The 23054-nt window shown below is 50.4% G+C and overlaps 1 protein-coding gene across 1 annotated transcript in view; it reads right to left on the bottom strand.

Annotated features, from left to right (window-relative positions):
• Positions 1 to 12148, bottom strand: part of Vstm2b (V-set and transmembrane domain containing 2B) — a 29147-nt gene extending 16999 nt beyond the window's left edge. The window contains exons 1-4 of the mRNA XM_035446547.1: positions 12067 to 12148; positions 11343 to 11527; positions 10194 to 10223; positions 8556 to 9039 (exon numbers count right to left, since the gene is read on the bottom strand). Coding sequence (XP_035302438.1) covers positions 8556 to 9039; positions 10194 to 10223; positions 11343 to 11527; positions 12067 to 12148 — 781 coding nt within the window. The remainder of the gene's footprint in view (positions 1 to 8555; positions 9040 to 10193; positions 10224 to 11342; positions 11528 to 12066) is intronic.
• Positions 12149 to 23054: the final 10906 nt, after the last annotated feature.

Here is a 23054-nt window from a genome sequence, read left to right as displayed (position 1 = left end):
GCATGAGAGATTGCGGCAAAGCTATTCTTGCTCAGCTATGGAGCTCAACTCCGTAGAAAACAACACCAGACAGACAGGGATGATTGCATGGTACCCACCCCATTTCCTACCCACCCTTCAAAAATGGTAGAGAGAACACCCTTCACAAATGAGCCATTTGCAGATGTTTCATACTTTCTGTACTGAAGCTCCATCAGCTTCACCAACCTTCCTTCCACCATCATTTGCTCCATGAAGGTTAACTGGTGTATAGGAGGGAGAGAGAACTCATGAGGTAAATCTCACATTGAGGTTCCTAGCTTGTTGGATAATCTAAACACGTAATGCCATTCTCACATAAACTTTAGATTACAAGAACCAACATCTCCTAGTGTTTCCTAGATATTGGGCTTGCTGTATGCTTGGTGAACATCCCATGATGGCTGATCTTCACCATTGACTTGAGAACATTTGAAAGTTCCTGGGAGACTGTGTCTATGAGTGGACTTCCAAAAATGAGTACTTAGAGGGAGAAGATCCATCATGATTGTGGGTGGCTACAGATCTCAATTGTATAAATAGAGAAGGACAGCTGAGTACAAGAATCCCCCTTCTCTGCTTCTCCACCCACCATGAAGAACTATATTAGTTACTTTTCTGTTGCTATAATGAAACACCATCATCAAAGCAATTTATAGAAGAGTTTATTTGGGCTATGGTTCTAAAGTATGAGAGTCCATGATGGTGAAGTGGAGGCAGCAAGGCAGCAGAAACTACACATCTCAATCCATAAGCAGGAAACAGAGTGAACTGAGAATGGAGAAGGGCTTGTCTCAAAGCCCTCTCTATGGCATACTTCCCCCAGCATAGCCACACCTCCTAAACCTACCCAAACAGCACTATGACCTCGAGATCCGGTATTTAAATATTTGAGCCTGTGGGAGTTATTCTTCCACCACATGAACCAATGCTTTTGAAACCAAGCCAAAAATAAAATCCTTCCTTGTTCTGTCAGGTGTTTCATTCATCTAATTACGAAAATTAACAGATGACTTCCTCTGATGCAGTCGGCTGTCCTCCAACCTGGGACCTGGTTCCACACAGAGGAGGAACTTACTCATGCCAAGATTCCAATCCACAAAGGTGGACACTATCAGGAGGAAATGTGGTACTTATAAAAGGCAAATTGTATACTGTGACTTTGGGTTGTTGGATCTCCAACACCCACAAATAGAATTTGTTGGCACTCAAACATGGGTTTGCCTGCAGATGAGCTAGTTGAACAGTGGGAGTGATTAAAATGTCGGAGAAACCAGTGAAGTAGTCACATGTGATGGTGGCTGTCTCTCCTCCAAAGCTATCCCAACATTTATTGGGTTTGTGCTTTGAATCTACAAGGATGGGTAGCGTGGGTGGCATGCCAGAGAACAGGCCCTTCCCCTGCCCTTACTCTCTAACAGCACAGGGTGGACAGTTTGGTGCTGTAGGACATGTCCTATTGACAATCAGCCTTCAAAGACTCCTGAGTGGTCAGAACAGTGGCAGTCCTCTGACAGGATAACCACTTCTGAGATAGATGGAGAAGGACCCTTGAGCTTGGAATGGGAAAGAGATTCTGAAATGTTCATTTTGGCTTCCATTATGGTTTGATGTGAAATATTCTCAACTTGGTTGTCAGCTGCTGACACTGTCCTAAGGTTGAGGAATGCAACCATTGGGATGGGAGGCATGGCTGGAAGAGGTAGGTCAATGGAAGCAAACCTTGGAGGCTTATAGCCCAGCCCTTCTTCCCAACCCAAGCTCTCATATTCCCATGTGAGAAGCCACTGGACCACAGACATAGCATCCAACTGCCATACTTTCCCTGCCATGACTGACCCTGAAACTCTCTGAAACCCTGGACACAGATGATGCTTCTATCCCATATCTTGTCACAGTGCTGAGAAAAGTCACTGACACAGCTTCTTATTTTGAACAGACCTGGCACCAAAGAAAGTCTACTAACAAAACAGCAACAGCATCCCATGTTAGCCAATCTAAAGAACCTCTGATGTTTCATCCTAGATGGTGATAATGACAGAAGAGAAAATCCAATCTCTTCAAAACTACTCTCCATCTGAGCATGCTTTGGGGTCAGGTCTGTATCTCAAGGGCTATTGCATGAAGGACATAGACAGGCTCCAGCCTTATACTTCAACAAGTTACAGAAGGTTTCCCCATTGCCAAATGCTTCTCTCAATCTGCTCCATCACTCAGTGCTCCACATCAGCCAAATTCTATCCTTGGAGGAAGCAAAGGTTAAGATCCTCTTTGGTATTTACATGAGCCTCTTCCTTTACCGACTACCAAAGCTACTGGCTCATTTCCCAGGAAGCACCACTCTGAGAAAGGTCCTCCTTAAGGAATAGGGAGGAAGTACAGGACTGGCTTACTCTCAGCTTCCCTGCAGCCTTTACATAAGACAAAGTGAGATTTCTCACTTCTCTAGATGAGTTTGCAAGAGATGCCTGGGAAGCATCATCAGAGCACAGGGGAATAAAACAGATAATATTTTTCCCCTCCCTATGCTGCAAAAATATCTTGCTAGTATTCCCATAAAGCTCCAGGGTTTAGACCACAGGCAAGCCCTCACCACTGTCCACATGGAGCAGGACTAATCAATATCATATTACAGAAGCACTTGACCCCGTTTATCCCTGTGGATGCTTGGGGAATCCTTAACATTCAGAGCTTTAGAAATGTGCTCCTGGTGTATTTAATGAGAAGCTCCTTAGTGGTTTGGCTCCTGGTGACATTTAGAAAGTCTGGAGCTTGGCTCTTCTCTTGGGGGTTGCTATTCCTGTGGATGAAAGGGTCTCGGCTACAGCAACAAACTGGAGATGGGGCTGTGTTCTTGGGGATGAAGGAAGGCAGCTGAGTTAGAACTGCTGCAGACAGTAGAGGTGACAGCGGCAAGCATATGGTGCTCAGGAAAAAGCAGTTATAACTGAATAATCATTACACTGCAGGAACAGCTTGTATTTCTTGGGGATTCTTGTAATACAAGAGAGAAAGATTAGATTGTGAGCTGACTGACCACTCACTAGTGGGTAGATGTAAAGGACAAAACCATTCCATTTCATGCAGGCTTTATAGTCCCTCATGGAGAGCTGGGTGGGGAGCTACAGGAGAATCTAGAACCTCTCTGGACATCACCTAAGCTAAAAGGACATCATCCCTAACTGACTCTTTCAAGCCTAGAAACAGTCTGCCTGCAGGAAGCCTCTCCTGATTGCATCAATAGTTCATCGCTGCTATTTCTGGTTCCCACTCATAGGAATCATGAGGCTGGTCTGGATAGAATCCCAGTGGTTGGCTGAGAGGGAGAGAGTCTCCTATCACTGATAAGACATGGCTTTGACACTATTTGGGAAGATGCAGATGTCTCTTGCCAGCTGTGAACCTCCAATACTCCTTTCATAAAGTCCTTTCATTTTTCTCTCTCCCTCGGGATGCTCAGTGAGTCCCTCCATCTTCTGAGGACGTCCTTTACCAGGCTTACTTCCTCCTTCCTAAAATGAGGTCCTTGATGTCACATCAGAGCTTGTGGGAAGAGCAGATTATTCACAACATGGTCTTCTACAAATCCTCCTGGGCCCAGGGTTCCTGGCCTCGCTGTTGTGGTACCACTGTGCCAGCTTTGTCATCTATCCAGGGCACAGGTTAAGGCAGAGTGAGTGTATTCACTTCAACCACAGCCCCATTTGGTCATGGTTTATGGTTACCATGGCAACACCCAAGGATGGTTTCCCCCTCCCCTGGATGGCTCCCAGCAGAAACAGCCTCTCTAAAACAGAACACCACAGTCACACCAATTGCCTTAGCTGTCATTGCACCATTAATTGAAATATTGGGAGCTTTAGTTCTCTGAATCCGGAGACATCCAGCAGGGGTTGGGGTGCTTTTTCTTGATACTAGAGTCCTTAGGCTAGTTAGAGGTTCACTCACCACAGTCATATCCCAAGGTCCCTACAGAAGGGAACCTCTTGTCAGCATGGGAGTCTTTCCATAGTAAACTGTATTCTTTTTCTGACGCTGGCCGGATTCTTTGGTGCCCTTCCTCCATTAGAAGTGTTTGGAAGATATTCTGTCTCCCTCAATGGCAACCAGCAACAAAGTGTGCAAGACAGTGGATCAGAATTCACACAAGTAGCCAGGTTGGCACACACAGTGAGGAAGGGACACAAAGCCCTTCTCTGCCTAATCTGCTTTATCAATCCAACCCATGATTATTTTTAAGCTTTTGTACTAAAATGTCTCTTAACAAACGAGACATGAAACAAGTGAGTTTTTTTTAAACAAACTTTTAGTGCAAATGCATGCATGGCCATGTTGGGCACAGGTGGGGAGAGAAAGGGTTTTCTTTCCTGGTTGAGGAGAAGGAACAGGGTGATGTGGCAATACTTTGAACAAACTGCCCTGCTACTCCTCCCTGGCAGTGTGGAAATAACTCACTTTATAAACACGGGCATTTGAAGGCCTTTTAGGATCAACTGCATATGGAACCTTGTGGAGAGGTGGCCGGGGCCACTATTGAAGTTGTTCATCTGAAAAGGCTAGGATGCACTACAGCAAGACTAGGTGACACTTCCAGTCCCCTGGGTCCTCCATTTGTGCTTCTTCACTGTGCAATGTGCTCTAAGCCCTAGGGTTTACCTCTCTAGACAGCTTCCCCAGACACCCTTGTCTTTGGCTTTCAAAAGGGTTTGGCTAATAGGAGGCCATATCAGGAACATGCAAGAGGGGAATCAAGTCCTTGTTGGGTCATGGAAAGTCAACTGAGTCCCTCCATTGGGACTTTGAGAACACAGAATTGATCTTGGAACATTGTCCCCCCAGCTGCTCTGACTTCTGCCAATCTCACTGTGCCTGCCCAACCCCCCATTCTCTATCTCATGGACACTAACAGCTCCTATTGCTGCCAGTCCTGGAGGCTTGCAACCTTCCTCTGCTGGCTGGCCTATCTCTGCTTCTATCTTCATAAATATCATGTGCCAATGCCCCTCAGTGATTCTGCTTGACTGTGCCATCTGCTCCGCCAGCATCCTGACTGAGAGACACTATAAACATGCCTGCCTGTTAACCAAGAGCAATGGGCCTCTCTAGCTTAGAACTGTGCACTGCAAAAAAGCTGGGAGGCAGGTTCAGAACATGCTGTACTCTCTTGCTGCTGGAGGCTCTGAGGTATCCCTGATCCTGCTGCCTCCCTGGGGAATTCATAGCACCCAGAGCTGGTACCGAGCCCAGGGAAGTCTTGCAGAAAGGTTAATTCCCACCATGCAAACAATCTAAAGGTTTCAACCTCACCAGCTGGGGTTGGTTCCCTCCTTGAAATCAAAGCTCTTTGAATTTTCGGATTAGAGGTTGCATATCCCACTTCTCCAGACTCAGAGTGGGATACTGGGTACCCACAACTAAGTGGCTCTCCCAATCCTTCCCAGAGAGGCACAGGGCTGGGGGAAGTACACAGGCTTGCTGACTTCATCTAACTACCTTTCATCTTCAAGAGGGAGCTCGAGCGAAATCAGAGCTTGGTCTGGGATATGCCTCTTCTTGGCCTGTGTAGAAGTTGGCAAAGGTCATTGGATGATGGAAATACCAATAGCCAGACAGTGCAATGATACTGCAAGGTCTGCCCTGCAGGGAGCCCAGCTGCCTGTGCTTTTTGAATGGCAGTAAAGACTACTGTCCCCCAAAGAAAAGACAAACAGAAATCCCAATCTGGTTGGCTACCCTGATCTCTGTGGCATAAATGTAGGGCCCTGGGACTGGCAGGCATTCAAGTACCCACCTTCTGTGACAGCTCTGACAACTCTGCTATCAGAGCTCTACTACAAAGACCCTATATCTTTTAGGGTGTAAAAGATACATCATGTGCTACATCATCTCACTCCAGGAATGAATTCTCTGTTGTAGGGGAGATCTCGGAGCATCCTCACTTGCTCAGCCAACTCCAGTGGCTTGCAGCACACAGACTGGCCATGCTTGGTTCTCAAAGCCAGTGTACCTCTCAAGGGCCAGACACTAGCAAAAGAAGAGGAGTTTCTAACAGGAAGGAGCCCATGACCTTGGTTTCATTACAACTTCATGGGTGTGGCTAAGTTCACTCTTACGAACTCTAGTACATGGTATTCCTAGGTCAAAGCCTCCATTCATCTCTTAAGGCCTCTCTACAGCTTGTTCTCCAGTGGGCAGCTTGTTCATTTCTCCTCTTCTACTCTCCATTCAGAGCAGCTAAAGGCCTCAACGATGATGATGAACATGTATGCATAGAAGTTCCCACACTGAGCTCCCTCTCAGCATGCACCTAGACATGTTGCTTTGCCTCACCATGGCCCAGGAGCAATGAAGCACCTGAACTGCAAAGTTTAAAACCAAAGCCAAGCTGTTTCTATAATCATTCCATTTCCCACAGCAATTAAAATGTCAGACTAGCATTCTGTTCATTTTACAGAGATGCTAAACCACTTACCTAAAGTCACACACAAAGTCTTAGATGGCATAAATATAACTCTTATCTGAGCTTTCATATTATCTGTTTTGTCACTGCTCTGGGAAACATTGCAGAGGTTTGCTCCAGTCTACCACATATCACTTATTTCCTACTTTTCAAGAGAAAATGGCAGGAGGGTCTTTTAATCAGCAGCAATGAAGCCAATCATAGCATGAGTCAATAGACAACATTTCTAACACACCCAGTGTGTGCTACATAGAGACTGTTAATTCCTTCAGAAATTGTGCCCTCTTCCATTGCAGAGAGATGAAACTGGAAGGCAGTTGTCAAGATAACTAGTACATTTTCTCCAAACCCTTGTATCTGTGTGGGACCACACCGTGGTCAGTGGATGAGGGCAGATGCCACCTTCTAGGCCTGGTCCTTAGAAACCCAACTCGCCACTCCTGAATGACTTTTCTCAGAGAACACGAGGCACTACAAAATGGTTTGGGTGACACTTGCCTGTTTCTCCCAAATATTGCACACATGGAGAGAGCCATTCTAAAAGAATGTACAGAAAATACATGAGTTCACTGTGCACCATGCATACCTTATAGCATTAGGTTCCATTCACTCCTAGAACTGGCTCAAAAGAACATTTCTATTTCATACTGTTGTATGTTGCTTCTCAGAGAGACTTTTGGAGCTACTTACTGGGGCTAATACAGTCTATCAGCCATGAATTCTGAACAGAATATGCCATTCCACTCAGGACAAGATATGATACAAGACCATAAATTTGGAGCATGTTGAGCTACTGACATTTTGGGGTTTTGTCATAGCACCTAGCATTATCTTAAATTAACACAGATGGTATGAAGTCCCGTGCTAAACAGGAGAGCTGGGAGTTCGTTAAAGCTGACCCATCTTTCCCATGGCTTGGGACAGGGGCTTGTAGGTCCCTGGAGCTAAGAGTGACAAAATCCTTCCAATTCACAGAGAATGGGGACACAGGAGGTTCACACAAGGAAGATGAGACACAGAGTAAGCTACTGTTGCAGGGTGCGTATACATGTATACATGTCTGTTCTGTGGAACAGACTCCCCTGGGGGACATTCAGTGAGGACAGTCCAGGAACCTGCATTCTTAATTTGCAGCAGTAGATGGACTTTGAGAACAGCCAGGCTTAGGGCATGACAGTGTGACCTATCCCATCAGTGAGTGCCATATGACTCCCCTAGACTTCCAAGTTGTACTATCAGTAGAGAATCCCTTTGTGTGGAGATATGCATTGCACATGACTGAAGAAAGGGGTTGAGGCAGGGGGTGAAATATTTAAAATCAGATACTAGGAGTGAGCATTGGAGATGGTCGCCCTCTGAGTTGGGTTGGAGGGGAGCATCTTGGGAGAAGAGGTACTTGGCACAGTAGTTACAGCTTATGGGGCATCCTAAACCCTCACTACCCTATGCAACATCCTTCAGGGGCCCTATACCAAGGCACCCATTCATTTTTTCTGCTCTATTCTCACAGTCCCTAACCTCAGCTCCTTGCCTCCCCAGACTTTACCCCCTACAAAAGTGGGTATCAGATTCAGTGTGTTTTCATAACTTTGGTACACAGCTCCATCCTCAACTCTCTTACCTCTGGAACCAAGGAGAGCAGGCACTATGAAGTACATACAGAATTTACAGATGGGTGTAAGGCCACAGCTAGCAGCCACTGAGCAAAAGCTACACAGCCAAACTTCCTGAACCTTTACAGGACAATAAAAATGCCACCAATCAGCAAGGACAGACAGTTTTCTTCCTCTCTCACAAGGAGCCAGCACTCCACCTGGGGAAAAGCTTGAGGGCCTGAGAGTACAGCTTTCAACGCTGCCCAAAAGAGGATGCCACACAGGGCAGCCGCACAATCATTTATATACTTGGTAGGATGCTCCAACAGGCTAAGAATCAAGGCTTGGAAAATGCCCAGAAAACAGGAGAAAGGCGCTCCTGGTGCGCACAACTGCAGCTGCACTAAGACTATCCTACTATGTCCTGGCCAGTCCCCTCCCTTTCCCGCGAATAACACGACCCCTCTGGGGCCAGCCCTTACCGGAACCGTGCCTCTGACGCAGAAGGACAGCCTGGCCCGATGGCGGAGAAGCTGATGAAGCAGCAGCAGCTGCAGCAGCAGTGGTGGTGACTGTGTGGGTTGCAGAGGCAGCAGCAGCAGCGGCGGCGGCGGCGGCCTCCGGAACTTCTGGCCCAGCAGGAGGGCTCCCAGGAGGTGGGTTCTTGTCTCCATGCCCAGGTTCAGAGGTGGTGCGGACCACTGCGCCTGCGTTGCTGGAGCTGACAGCGCTGGGGGCTCCGTGTCGACGAGGGCCACTGCTCTGAATGTGGGACACTGCCTCAGCAGCCTGCATGTTGGGCGGTGCGAAACGCGACAACACGCGCAGCAACGCCTGGGCCTTGTGTTCTTGAGTGTCGTCGTCGCTGTAGTCCGACACACGACACTCATAAACTCCTTCGTCCTGCAGTCGTACAGCAGACAACCGAAGGCGGTGTGAGATGTCATTGCCCTGGACACGCACGGTCTGTAAGACAGCCGGGTTAGAGGCCTGACCAGTGAGCTCCACATCTGCTTTAGTGACTGGGGCTCCTGATTCCCCTGTCACTGTGCCAATAACATCCCAATTGTCACCGCATCCCAATTTTTCCTAACACCTCAATGCATCTCAACTCGTGGCACCCAGCTCTCAATTCTGTCTAGACATCTTGTTGCTTGTACACTTGTGTTGGATCCACAGTTCCCAGTCGCCTCAACTCACATATATTCTTGCTTAGAGTTTCCCATATTTCCCCTTCAGAATGTAATTCTCCATAACTTGCAAGAAATTTCAGGTTGGGGCTCTGTATCACTAACCATCCACACCCTTCCTGTACCTCAATGTCCAAGCTAATTGCTCTGGAAATCATGTTTACTTTCACTTAGAACCCAGAGAGCCTGGACTGTGTCCATCTTACCTGTAGCATGCATAACTACACATCCCCTGCCCTCTAGTTTATTTCTAGTCCTTGCCTTGCTTAAGACTGACCACTTGTTAAGATCCTTGACAAAGCCCTCTTGGCCTCTTGGCATAGTGGAAATGTTAAGACTCTCACCAAACACTGGCACAACCTCTGAATTGGGCCTACGAAGAGGCTTCCGTTGTTTTCAGGCCCTGCTACTTCCATGCTCCAGCTTTATAAACGCCATAACCCCTCACCGCATAAGAAACAGCCCCCAGGAGACAACAACAATGCTATCCGCGGAGGAGGATATGGTTGGGCAGAAGGTGCTTTTGGAGAGCTTGGTGCATGTTCAGGGTGGGGCAGAAGGGGATGGGAAGCTAGAGCAGCCTGAGCTAGAAGCTACATTCTAGGTCTTGGAAAAGATGACAGCAAAGGAAGTCAAGAGAAGGTGCAGGCCAGGGGCCTCAGCAAATGGTGAAAAGGAATTAGAGTTTTTACGGGTGAGTTAACCAACAGGGTTGGGGGACTGATTTGGGAGCTAATTTGCACAAAAGACAACCTAATCCCTCTACTAGCAACAGATGGCACCCGGAATACGCCAAGTAGCCTCAATGCTTCTGGAAGGTAGCAGAGCTCCCGCTGCTTGGAGGCAGAGGTTTTCTAAAGAGGAGGGAGCTGCGGGGCGCAAAGCGGCCAGAAGGGGTCTCCCGTGGCCCACGCTGGGCTCCACACTTACGCTGATTTTAGTTGCATCCTTATTTGTTACCTAAAATGCAGAGGGGGGAGGGAGGGAGGGAAAAGGAGGGAGAGAGAGAGGGGGGGAAGAGGGAGAGGGAGAGGGAGAGGGAGAGGGAGAGGGAGAGAGAGAGAGAGAGAGAGAGAGAGAGAGAGAAGAAGGGAGAGGGGGAGGGAGGGAGAGATCGATTAAACGAGTGGCATTTGTACACGGGGAAACTCTGACCTGTCTTTGACAACAGGGACTTTTTGCAGGTGGGCTGGGAGCTGAACCCCCTGGGGTGTGGTATGGTGGAGGACACCAGATACCTTAGTATTGCTGCAGTGTACCGACAGAAACAGCTTTGGGGCTAGCACCTTGTCTGGCTAAGCAGTGGCTGCCCTGACACATACCTGTTTGCTTGGGAGAGTAGGAGTACTGGATGGCCAAGAGGATGCAAAGGAGGGAGCCTTATCTCCTACTCACTTTCTCTAAATCATCCACGTAATTTGGAACTGTGAAAAACTGGATGGAGGGTCCAGCATCACTGAGGCCTGACAGCCTGGTATGTGTGGATATGTGCCAGAGGAAGATGAGAACAGGAACTCTAAGTGGGACCCTTGAGGACACTGTAGGTAGGTGCATGTGTGAGTGCTAGTGTGGGTTACGGAGCAGCCCGAAAGGTTTTCCAGCCACTGAGGGTGGGGCAGCCCCTCAGATCCTGTGGAAGCTGGAGGTGATCGGCCGGCTACCACGTACTAGTTAGTGCCCTGTTCTCTATCATGAAAATGCAATGTGGAGGAGTTGAACTCCACGGCCTTGAGTCTCAACACCTCGGGGTGGCGGAGGAGAGCCTGACAGGACCAAATGATCTTTCTCCAGCCAGCACCCTTCAGAGTATAGTCCGAAAGCCAGCGAGAATGGGCAGCCAAACTGGATCAGGTGTAGGTTTTTAAGGGCTGGGCGTGAAGGGAGTTCCCTGAGGTTGCAGAGAAGGAAAGCAGTGCAAAGAACCGACAGTTTCTAGGGGCAGCAACCGACTTTGACAATGCTGTGGAGATGCAAAGGATGCGAGTTGGCTTCGCGACAGGGCGGCGCCCCGTAGGGGTAACCCTCACTTCCCCTGGAAGGAGCAGGGTAAGCACCGGTGACGCTTGGGCAGCGGGTTACCTTGCTCCGGGCGCCCGGCACGCTGAGCGCCAGCTCATGTAACAGCTCCCGGGGAGGCTCCTTAAGGTACCACCACTGAATCTCCAGCGAGTATGAGGTGGCTCCGCTGGCCCGGAACGCGCAGGGCATTTCGATATCGTCTCCCTCCCGCACGGTTACATCTTTGGGGACTTCGGTGAATGTAGCTGGGGGCGGGAGAGAGAGGCGTGACCAACTGAAAGGCGGGGGCTAGGGACAACCCGAGGCTGAGGCGGTTGATCTCTTGCTCTCCGGCCTTGGACTCCCCCCACTCCTGTCCCCAGCTACTGTGCGGCCCAGGGCGGGAGGCGCCAGCAAAGTTCAGGGAGCAGCTGCAAGGCGGAAGCAGAGACCCGCCACTTGCTGCAGGCTGCTTCCCTCCGGATCGTTCAGGGTGCGGGGCAGACAGGGCCCGGCCGCAGCATTGGAGCCGGGCAGGGGCGCGCCAACTTTCGCTCACTGCAGGCCTCCTCTGCTTAGCAGGGGGCCCGCAGAAAGATTCCCTAAGCGGACGCCACAGCCGCCGCGGTGACCCTCCTCTGCTCTCGTGCCCCTACCCACTCCCAGCCTGGGTTGCACATCGGGATCTCTGGAGACCGTGAAACCTGCCGCTTCCTTTCCTCCTCTGTGGCCAAGCTGGCAGACTTCCATGGCCTCAGCAAAGGATCCCCTGAGCCCAACGCGGCCGCGAAGTTCCCGCGCTCACCGTCGGCGACGAAGAGCAGCAGGCCGTGTAGCAGCAGGGGCGGCAGGTATCCGAGGGCGCCGAGCCGGTTCCGCTGTTCCATCTCCCGCAGGGTTGCGGCGGCGGCGGCGGCGGCGGGGCCCGGCGCGGAGAGGCGGCGGTGGCAGCAGCGTGGGCTTGGCTCCGGCTCGAGCTCGGGCTAGGACTCCTCGGAGCCTGCCATGACCCCCGCACGGCGCCCCCTCCCCTGGCCGCCGCCGGCCGCCAATCAGCCCCGCTTTCTTGCCGGCTGGCCCGGCGCGGGTCTGGCGGGGGGCGCTGCGCTGGGGGCGCAGGAGGCGAGGTCTGGCCAGGAGGCTCCTTTGGTCGGTACCTCCTTCGGTCCGGTGGCCCACAAGAAATTGGGGATCCGCAGTTCAGTCTCTGGCCGGAGGGCCGGACAGTGGACGGGCTGCTCCAGGACCCATCCTTGGAGAAGGGGGTGAGTGTCTGAGAGCCACCAGCTTCTGCCTCCCGGTCTCCTGGCTAGGCTCCCGACTGCCACCTCCTCCGGCTCTCGCCGAGCTCTCCCGCCGCCGCCCCCGCTGGTTTCTCCGCGGTTCTCTCCGCAAGGCGAGTGGGCGCTCAACCGCGGCGCGCAGACCTGGCGTCCGACCCAGCGCAGCGCGGGGAGAGCGGGTCCGGCGTGGCCGACCCGCAGCCACAGAGAGGCGGGGAGAGGGGGAGGGGAAAGGAAGGGAGGGGGGGTCAGTGGCTGGGCGGCGAGCAGCTTCCTTGGCAGCATCACCCCGCCCTCCCTCCGAGTCCGCCCCGCCGCCACCCCATTGGCCCCCCATCCCTCCGCGGGGTCACTAGGAGCGACCACCGTCTTTCTGCCTGCAGCGTAGCCCCACCCGCCTCTGCTTTGATTAGGGGGTCTTCCCACCCAAACTCCCGCTTCTTCCCAGTGTGTCCATCCTTGGAGACAGCTGCTCCACCCTGCTTCTGCGTGTCCCCCGATACTCTCCGCAGCCCCCAGGGCCTCAACTCCTTACCCAGGTTTGGGCCACGAGCCACACCACTGTTTGGCCCAGACCCGGGCCATGGCGGGTGGATGGGCGCTAGGGGACTGCGAAAAGGGCGGAGCGCAATGTCCGGCCAGAAGCAAGGCCAGGTGACAGTGAAGACTAGGAGTCCGCAGTGTGTCAGAGAGATGTGTGCGCCCAGCGAGCAGGTGCCTGTGGCGCGGAGCGCACCAGAGAGCCAGCGAGCAGCGGCCGTGAGTGACGGCAGAGGCGGTGTGGGTGGGGTGGAATGGGGAGCGCCGGGCACGACTCAAGGCTCCGGAGGTTTCTGGGTGGGAGCGGTCTTCTTGCCGGAGGAGAGCCTGTCCCTGTGCCCTCGCAAGCTCTTCCCCGACATTGCCCAACTCTGTATCCATTGCAAAGGGGTCCCCTCCCGCCCCAGGCGGAAGGAGGCAGAGGTGGCATACACAGTCGCGTTCACAGCCCATCCCCCACTTTTGCATCTTCTGTGTCCCTAAACATTCCCGAGCCACCTAGAGAGTGCTGTCTGCCTTCCTAAGGGAAGTGTGGGTGGCTGAGTGGCTCAGTCCAGGCACAGTGGCTTAGGGGAGAGCCCTGGAACTCTCCTTGGACCTCCTCTCTTTCTTTTCCAAAGGGTTCGGGATTCCCATAGTGGTCTGGTCTGGTCCCTTAACAAACCTGAAGTTATGGTGGCACATCCCAGTGAACTTTCCCTGCAGGCTGGGGCCAGTCTCCTAGTGTCTCTGCCAGTGGGCTAACGGCTAGTGAAAAAAGGAAACCCAGAAGGAAAATAATTTCCCAGTAGCCATCCTAGTCCAAAACAAGAAGGACACAATCCTAGAGAAGAGGCCGCCAGCCCTTTCTAAACTTTGCCTGCAACAGTGAAGACCATGGGCACTGCATCCCTCTGCCCCTCCTCTTCCTTATGTGACAAGTGGGCCATTTCCACCCTCTGGTCGTTCACTGAATCTCTTGGGAACAGAAAACCATGTAGACCTTTCCTCCAGGGTCCCCATTGCCTGCTCCCTCTACATATCATCACCATTAGTCTGCCTCCCCTGGACATTCCACCTTTAGAAACCAGAATAGGTCTGTGAATGGAGGACCTTGCAGGCCCCTTGCTGTCCTCAGCTTTTGAAGGGAGGGGGCAGACTTGTATCATGCTACACAGATGCAGGGCCATAGCAGAATTCTAAGGGAGCTGATGGGGAATTGATTCCAAGCAGGGATCTGATGGCATGAGCTAGCTCACTATGCATGGGCTTGTTTGGAGAGGTAGTGAGCTTTTTCCTAGTACCAGAGCCAGTGGAGGACTGATGGCCAGTGTGTAGACTTACTGTAGGGAATTCCTGCCACTAGAAGGAGGTATACCTTGGTCACTCTGAAGATTAGTGGATTCTTTCCACCCATTCCCCCTGGTGTTTTTGTTTGTTGTTTTTTTGCTGTTTTTTGTTGTTGTTGTTTTTTGCCTGTGACATAAATTGGTGTGACTATAATAGTAGCATAATAGTAATAGCTGCTTACCAGCATGTGCTTGTCACACAGCAGACACTGGCTGCACTTTACATGTATCAGTTCTCATGATGACAACGAGAGTTCCTTCTCAAACATCAATCAGATCATCTTTCCCCTACTCTGAAGTCTGCAGTGACTCCTACTCCACTCAGTACAAATACTGGTGGCCTTCTCAATCTCTACTTTCCCCTCCCTTTGCCTTTTCTGCCTTTCTGTCCTTCGCCAGGCTCACTCTCCTCCCTGGACAAGGTCCTTTCTTGTGCAATGCAACATACTAGGCCCATCCCAGGGCCTTTGCATCAGCTGTCCTTGGTCCAGCTAGGATGTACCTCTGCTTTTTGTTAGGGAGTCGCTTTCTTAGCTAGGCCCACCCACCTCTAACTCATGTTTGACTCTGCAGTCTGGTGCTCCCTCCCCCAGCACTCCTCCTTTGTCCTTCAGTTCTTTTCTTTTCAAATAACCTTCTTTCATCATATAGTTCAATGTCTTTACTTACTATTTTTCCAGCTGAAAGTCCCTAAAGCTTTTGCCACTTTCATCACTGGGGCATCTCTGGCTTTTAGCACAGAGGTCTAGCACAGAGTCTGAGTTTGACAGTGTGGTTCAGCCTACCTTATGGATGAGGTAGTTGAGGCTCAGAGAGCTTTTGGAACTTCCCTAAGGATGCACGGCTAGTGGGTGACTGAGGCTTCAGCAGTCTTTATTTAAACAACAAAACAAAACTTCCACACCCCTCTTCCAAGTCAAGAAAACCTGGAGCTTCTGAGAAGGGGCAGAGCCACCTGGTTAGCTCTGTGTTGGAGGAGCTTCTTGCCTGTCCATGTAGATTGGAGTGGAGACTTGCACTGTCCTCACTAGGGACAGTAATGAGCAAGGAACATGTTTGGGAGCATTGGGCAGGGCTCTTGTTCCCCTTTGCCACAGTTCCCTGTTGGTAGGCAGGAACTCTGGGACTCCTAATCTGTTTTGGCCTGGGTACCACCTCTGAAAAGGGAGTCAGATTCTTCCTCACCTGTCCTGATGGGCCAGAGGCAGGTACTGTGGTAGAGTGTGTGTATATATCTTCTCGAAGGGGTTGCTTCTCTCTGGGGACACAGCCACTCAGTCCTACCCACTGCAAATATCTCTCCAGCACCTGCAGAAATGCCTTGCTGGCATGCATCCTGTTTTATGAGAGAAGCAGTTTCCTGTGATGGATCTGTGGGAGCATTCCATGGGTGTTTGGTTCCCCTCCATGATTGCTCATCAGTGGTGTGGAGAATTGCAGGGTTTCCCTCCCTCTCTCTCTCTACAGTCACAGATCTGAAGTGTCTGTGGGGCTGCAGTGTTGAAGGGCCTGCCATAAGGTGCCTGGTGGCCTTTGAACTGGCTGTTTCCATGGGCTTGTTCCTGCTAGACCTGGCCGGTGTGCATTGGGTGCCCTTTCTAGCATGCCCTGATTATCTTTGCTGTAGCTTGACTGGGAGTTGAGCAAGAAGCCCTTGCCAATGCTGTTCTGGGGATGGTGATCTCTGAAAATATCTTTAACACAGCTTTAGCAAATGTGCCTCCTAGAGTCACTTGCAAAGTTTATTTATTTTAATGTTCCATTTTCAGGTTGAGGCTTCGATATTCTTGTCTCGGCTGACCTCTCCTGTCCTTTCCTTGCCACGTGCAGCAACATTGATTTTGGGTAATGTGTTTTGATTTTAAGATGCAGCCCATCCATAAACTTTTCTATCAATAACCCCAGCACACTCTGGGTACTAGACAGCTGAAAGCAAAATATCAGATTTATGGGGACCTTTATTTTTGGGAAATATAGTCATTCATTTGCCATCAGTGTCAGCAAATTAAGGTTTGGAGTCTGCCCCTCCCTGGGGGGGGGGACCCTACTTCAAGGACACAATCAGGTCAGGATCCACAAAGATTGCTAGAGAGGGAAAGGATGGGGGGACTGCTTCTGAGCCAGGAGGAGGGCAAGTGAAAAAGCTTTCATTTTGTGTTCCTTTTGCCCTCTTCTGTCCAGCCTCATGACCAACTTGGAGTGTCAGATTCCAGGAGGAGGACAAGAGAGGCTCTTGTATGTTCATCAGACCTTGGGCTGTCACAGAGGGTGCCTGGCCCTGTCCTTGTACCTTCTGCAAAGTGGACATAGCTTTCAGTCTGTGCTCAGCTGGTTTACAGAAGGGACACACAGCTGTCAAGCCCCAGGGTCTGACCTGCCTTTGCTCACTACAGTGGTGGTGACCCCTCACTGGGTTTACAGAGCTGGGGCTGTTTGTGAATCTATCAGAGTTATAGTTTACTGGGCTTAGCAACTGCCCAGAGAAGGGGTATGAAGAGAGAAGTGCCCCAGGCAGGATCTGCTTCACTGCTTTTCAACACTGAAACACTTCAGAGAGCAAGACATAGAAGGGGCCCTGCGCAAGGCCCTTGAGAGGGAAGTTGGTCCCAATTTTAAATTCACAGAATCTCATAGCTAAAGCTGGCCTGGAACTTGCCATCCTTCTGCCTCAGTTTCCTGAGTTTTTGAATCCCGGGCTTTGCACCTCCATCCCTTGTGAGGATTTTTGTGCCTAGAAGAGAGAGGCTGAAAGCTGCACATGGTGTCAGGGCCGAGTCTTGCAGGAAACAGATCAGCATGTGATGGAGCGATGCCCCCAGATGGGGATAGTCATGAGCGAAAAGTTGGCGACCTCTTGGGCAGGCTTCCTGACAGAGCTGAGCCTGTGTGCAGAGCATGAGTGAGATGGCTTCCTATGTGGCCTAGTTAGGGTGTGTTACTATCTTGAGTGCTGTCCACAAGAGCATGCTGGGACAAGAGACCAAGGGATATGACTGAGACAGAAAGGAATCCAGAGTAAGAAGATCATGGGCGGAGATGAGAGACAGGCCAGGCTTTGGATTTGTGACAAAAGTTAGTAGGGACTTTGGGGCTTGTCTGTAGGGTTAGGTAGGAGCAGGGACATCAGCAGAACTAGTCACAATTGGAGGAAGAGGCAAATACATTGCTGTAGACAGCTCTCTTGGACTGATCTCTCAGGTGAGTCCTCAGCTTGCCACCTTTCTCTTCTCCCCACTCCTCGTAACCTTTGAGAACAGGTCCTGGCAAGCAGAAGCACCTCCATCATATTCAGGTGTAAAAGCTCCACAATGCCCAAGTCTGCAGGAGGGAGACTAACCATGAGAGCTGAAGACTCGGCTGCTGGTGTAGAAGTGACAGCCACAGTCCACATTGGAAAGGCTGGCTTTGGGTGCTGTGGGCAGGTAGGGTGGGACATTGCAGTCGTTGCCTGGTGAATATTGAACCTGGGTTCTGAGGACAGGCAGAAACAGAACAAGAAGTGACCAGGAGAGTTGAGCACCCCTAATGGATTTTAGCTCCCCTCACCGTGTGTGTGTGTGTGTGTGTGTGTGTGTGTGTGTGTGTGTGTTATTTAATCACTTGCCAAAATAAACTTTGTAGACCTATAGAGAATTATTTTTTTAATTTTTAATATTCTCAGTGCACTTGGGGTTTTATTTCCCCACTAGATCTATTAGTTTAATTTAGTAGGGAACAGACTGTGTACTTAACCAAAAAAATGCTTTGACATTATGGAGAATTAAGAGGCTTGGGCCAGATAAATGGAGCTGATCGATCTGCTTGAGATAAACTCTATTATTTCCCCACATGCTTTCTTCACCTTAATGGTGAAGACAGTGATTGGAAAACACAGCACTGTCTGATCATGAGTAGGCCAGAGTGTCAGGGCTCTCACTCCCAAGTCTTTTACAGACAGTTGAAGGTCAGCTCCTTGGCAAGATGTTGGAACATGGCAGTTGAGGTGCTTTGCAGGGCTGTAGGCACCTATAGCATTCCTGAGTGTTCATCCCTGCCAGCTGTGATCTCCGTGTGAGTAACCAGCCTTCTGCAGAGCTGACCTCACTTCAGGAAACCAGTGTGAGCATAGGACTCAAGGCATGGAACTGGGGATCCAGGGATGTACAAGTCCAGGCCTGAGAGCAGAACATCCAGGGAGTCTTTCCTCAGGAGCAGTGACTGAGTCTTTGCTCTTGTTAGAAGATGCTGGGACAATGCCTTCTCAGCTTCTGTGGAATGGATGAATGATGTCTGGGCAGTATCTATGTAAGCTGCCAGGGTGAATACATACTACAGGATTATGTTCTTGTTTCTCCATCATGTTGACCTCAGGAGAAGCTCTGGATGTGCCAGTTCCATTAAAGGACAACCACAGATCTAGGACCCCAAGCTTGCAGCATCCTTCTAGGATGGTCTGGACCACCACCTAGAAGTCTCTGAACAGAGCATCTCCATAGGGTCCTGGGCCAATAGGAGACACTCTGGTGGTTCTAGACAGTTCATTGCAACACTCCCTTGAAGAGCTCATATCTACACTTGGGTATGCCTTTCTGTCTGAGCACCTCTCATTCTTCTGCCCCAATGGTAGCTCTGAAAGTGTAATAAAGCAGAAGGTTCCTTTGTCCCAGCAGCACTGTCCTGGGCTGTGTGGTCCCTGCAGTTCTGGCAGAAGGCTTAGTTCTGGCCTTATCTAGGAACTTCAAGGCTGGGCCCTGGAAGCCAACTATAGTCCTCCATGGTCCAGTCCTAGACAGTCCTGATGCTCAGTCCACTCAGTGGGCTGGTATCTTTTGTCAGGAAGCCTTCCTGGTGATTTCTCTGTCTTCATGTTCCTCTGTTCTTGTTTGTTCCCATACCCAGAAGGGCCCTCCAGTGTAGCTTTAAGTTGTCACTCTGGAAGGCCCAGGTCTGCTTACATCTGCCAGTCCATCTCTAAGGGTCTGGTAATTTCTGGGGCTCTGCCTTGAGTACGCTAAGGCCTCATCTGGGCTGAGCATGGGGGTGGAGTGGTTAGTAGTCCACTGTTGGTATAGGAGGTGACAGGGCAGGATTTCCCAACATCTGGGGTGGATTCCTGGGCCATTCTGACTAATGCATGAGTTTCTGTCTTTTTATCTTTACTTCAAGGCCAGCATAGGGACAGCTCCACTTGCCTGTATGGGTCTGTGCCTGGAGATAGCAGACCTGAGGAAACTTGCTGCTCACCTATCTAGTAGGGACAGCTGTTAGTGAAAGACCTGTGGCTGTCCTGAACCTTTTCAGGGTGGGAACTGTGCCCAGTTCATCCTTACACCTGCCCAGACACATTGCTCAGCATGTGGCAGGTGTTCAATGGGTGATGGGTGGCAGGAAGCCAAAGCCATTGTGTGGCCCCTACTGAGTTCCCAGACTTCTCAAAGAAACTTAGGCCTTCATGGTCTCATTCTGGGAGTTTGCCCATCTCTATTGCGAGACTATGCATGGGGAGTAGGGATAGTCTTAAGCTCTGATTTAACATCATCTCTAGCTTCAGGGCCTTGCTGGATATAGCTGTGTCAGTTTTACTTCTATACTGGAATAGTCGCAGGCAAAAGCACAGAGTCCAGGACAGACAGGAGTATTACATCAGGGCACCTGTCCTGGGGTAAGTGGCCAGACTTTGGTCATCTTGACTGCTCTATTGGTGCTTATGCTCAGGTACTGGAGGAGCTCCCAGGCACTGCTGTGACCTTCACGGCTGAATCACCCCCTTAGACTTTGTCCTGCTGGTAGACTGGCAGCTGCCAATGCTGGGCAGTTTGAGAAATGTCAGTGGTTTAATATCAATTCTGGAGGTTTTATTACCTCCCCTCTTCCCCTTTTTCTGATGGGATTTGATCCAATCAAGGCTGATCCAGATGATGGTAGATTTGTGTTCCAGTCTGAAGCTGACAAAAGGTCACCCTGCATGGGAGAGGGTTTGCCTTGACCCGGCATTCCCACCTTTGCTCTTCCTCAAGGCTTTTCCCTGCAGCATGGTCAGGTGAATGCAGTACTTGGCCTCGTGGAGACATTGTCAAGGCCGGGGTACCTGGAGGTCTAAGATATGCAGTTGTCAACAACAAAAAATCCTGCCTCATCTGCAGAATGTCTTGGTGCTTCAGATCTGACTTAATTTTTCTCAACAGTATTTTAAAATACAATTTTCCTCTTTCTGGGAAGCAAAACCAAGGTACCAAATAAGATTCTCTTTGTGGGGAAAGCCCAGTGCCAGGTCATGCTGGCTTGTGCCTCTGTTCTCTCTCTCTCTTTGACTTAGCATTGGGGCAGCAGGAACTACATATAGACCTAGACCAAATGTGTCAGTGGGCTCAGATTTCACTTTTCCTTGGAAGGGGGAAGCCAGCCCACATGATTGAAGCATCATCCCCTGGTCTGCCCAGTGGCAGATGGCCATGTATGTGGCACAAGTTTCAGAGTATACCTGGACTGGGCATGATCAGATAGAGGAAAGAGTGGGGACTGAGGTGGGATAGAAAACTAAGGAACATTATAGGGACACAAGAATGGAGAGGAGCCCCTCTCCCAAGAATCGGGCTGTTTTCACTAACAGTGTAGCAACAATTCCAGTTCAATTAACTGCTGACTGCTGAAGGCCTTTCATCCTTTCCAAATATAAACCTACAGTTTTATAGGAATCTTACCAGAAGCCCCACGTTCAGGGAAGAAATGTGTACTAAACCCTCTGTACAATCTTAGTGGCTCTTGGAGTCAACGGATTATAATTCTGCCTAAGGTACCTTCAGAGTTACCCTATAATTTCACTTATCAAAAGAGGGGTGGGTGGCTGAGATTTCTTATCAACCTTTAAGGTGTAACATGAGAGCTGCCAACGTGTTATATATGGCAATCACTAAGACAGTTAACTTCCACTGTCCCTCAAGGAGCCCATATCTACTGTTGGGTAGTGTACTCTCTAGGTCTGCTTCTCTGTTGACCTCCACTCAGCACAGCCATGCTAGGCTGCCCATGGGGGGCTATTGTGGATGGTAACCCTAGACTCAGGTGGCCTAATGATCTGTACCTAGGCCTTTCCCTAGCCACAAAAGAGAGTTCAACTCCCCATACAGTTTGGGGGCTATGTCCCTTCCAGATGCCTAGAAGGTTGTCTGTCTGAGATAGTCCAGAAGCCTAGAGCACACTGGATTCCAAGACCTGTGAAGATTAGTTGGGAAAGGGTGGGGCTCATTGAGAAATACTGGTGGTGCAGAGAAATCAGAGATGTTTGTCTGCAGATACCCCTGGGATCTGGAGGAAAGTGCCAGAAGGATCTACACTTCAGAATAAGGAATTGTCTTCCAACACTTTTTTTTTCTTGAGGTGGGGGGATTTTATTATTTATTTATTTTTGAGACAGGATCTTGCTCTGTAGTCCAGGTTGGCCTCCATCTCATGAACACTAAATGCTGGGATTTTAGGCATGTGCCACCACAGCTGGCAAGTCTGCCCACCTTCCAAACCTGATCCACTGCCAACCTGAACATTCCTATGTCTCACTAGGTTACTTGATACCCATGAGGCCAGCAGGAAGAATGCATGACCCCTTTCTGTCCCTCCCCTGGGCCCATTGCCACAAGCTGTGCTTAACCTTTTGGATGTCCCGAGCTCCATCCTTTTATTTTTACTGCTCAGCCACCACCCTAACTCCCATCTCCATCGTCTGCTGGTTGCTGTCCAGGGTTCCCACTGCTCTGGCACTGGGTACTGAACTTCTTGTTTAAAAGGTGCTCCAGATGTAAAGCAAAGGATTACCAGGCTACAATCCACAGCCCCAGAGAAGCTAGGAAACAAGGAAGACCCTAAGAGGGATGCATGGATTTCCATAAGAAGAGGAAATAGATGAGATCTCCTGGGTAAACTAGGGGTTGGGGGGAAGAAGTGGAGGGAAAGAAATGGGGGATGGGAACATGAGGAATCTGGTTGGTTGAGTTGGGGGAGGGATGGAAGGGGGAGTAATGAAAGAGAGAAGGGGACTATTATGAGGTTAGGGAGAAACCTGGTGCCAGGGAAACTCCCAGGAATCCACAAGGATGACCCCAGCTAAGACTGCTAGCTATAGTGGGGAGGTGCCTGACTAGCCAGCCCCTGTAATCAGATTCGTGACTATCCTAATTGTCATAATAGAGCCTTCATCTGGTACCTGGTGGAAGCAGATGCAGAGGATCACAGCCAAGCACTGGGCCGAGCTCTGGGAGTCCAGTTGAAGAGAGGGAGGAGGGACTATATGAAAAAGGGGGGCAAGATCATGACGGGGACCCCACAGAGACACCTGCTCCTTGTGGGAGCACAGGGACTCTGGATGAAGAGCTAGGGAGCTGGCATGGGATCATCCTAGGCCCTCTGCATCTGGGTGACAGTTTTGTAGCTTGATCTTTTGTGGGGCCCCTAGAAGCCAGACTAGGACCTGTCCCTGATGCATGAGCTGGCTCTTTGGAACCTATTCCCTATGGTGGGATGCCTTGCGCAGCCTTGATGAAGCGGGAAGGAGCTTGTTCCTGTCTCGGTTTGATATGCCATGCTTTGTTCATTCCCATGGGAGGCTTGCCCCTTTCTGAAGAGGAGGAGGAGTGGATGGGGGGAGGGTAGAAAGGAGATATGGGGGGGGG

The sequence above is a fragment of the Cricetulus griseus genome, chromosome 6 (assembly GCF_003668045.3).
Source record: "Cricetulus griseus strain 17A/GY chromosome 6, alternate assembly CriGri-PICRH-1.0, whole genome shotgun sequence".
NCBI classification, from domain to species: Eukaryota; Metazoa; Chordata; class Mammalia; order Rodentia; family Cricetidae; genus Cricetulus; species Cricetulus griseus.
Note: the sequence above shows the minus strand (reverse complement) of the source record. Positions and strands in the feature narration are given on the sequence as shown.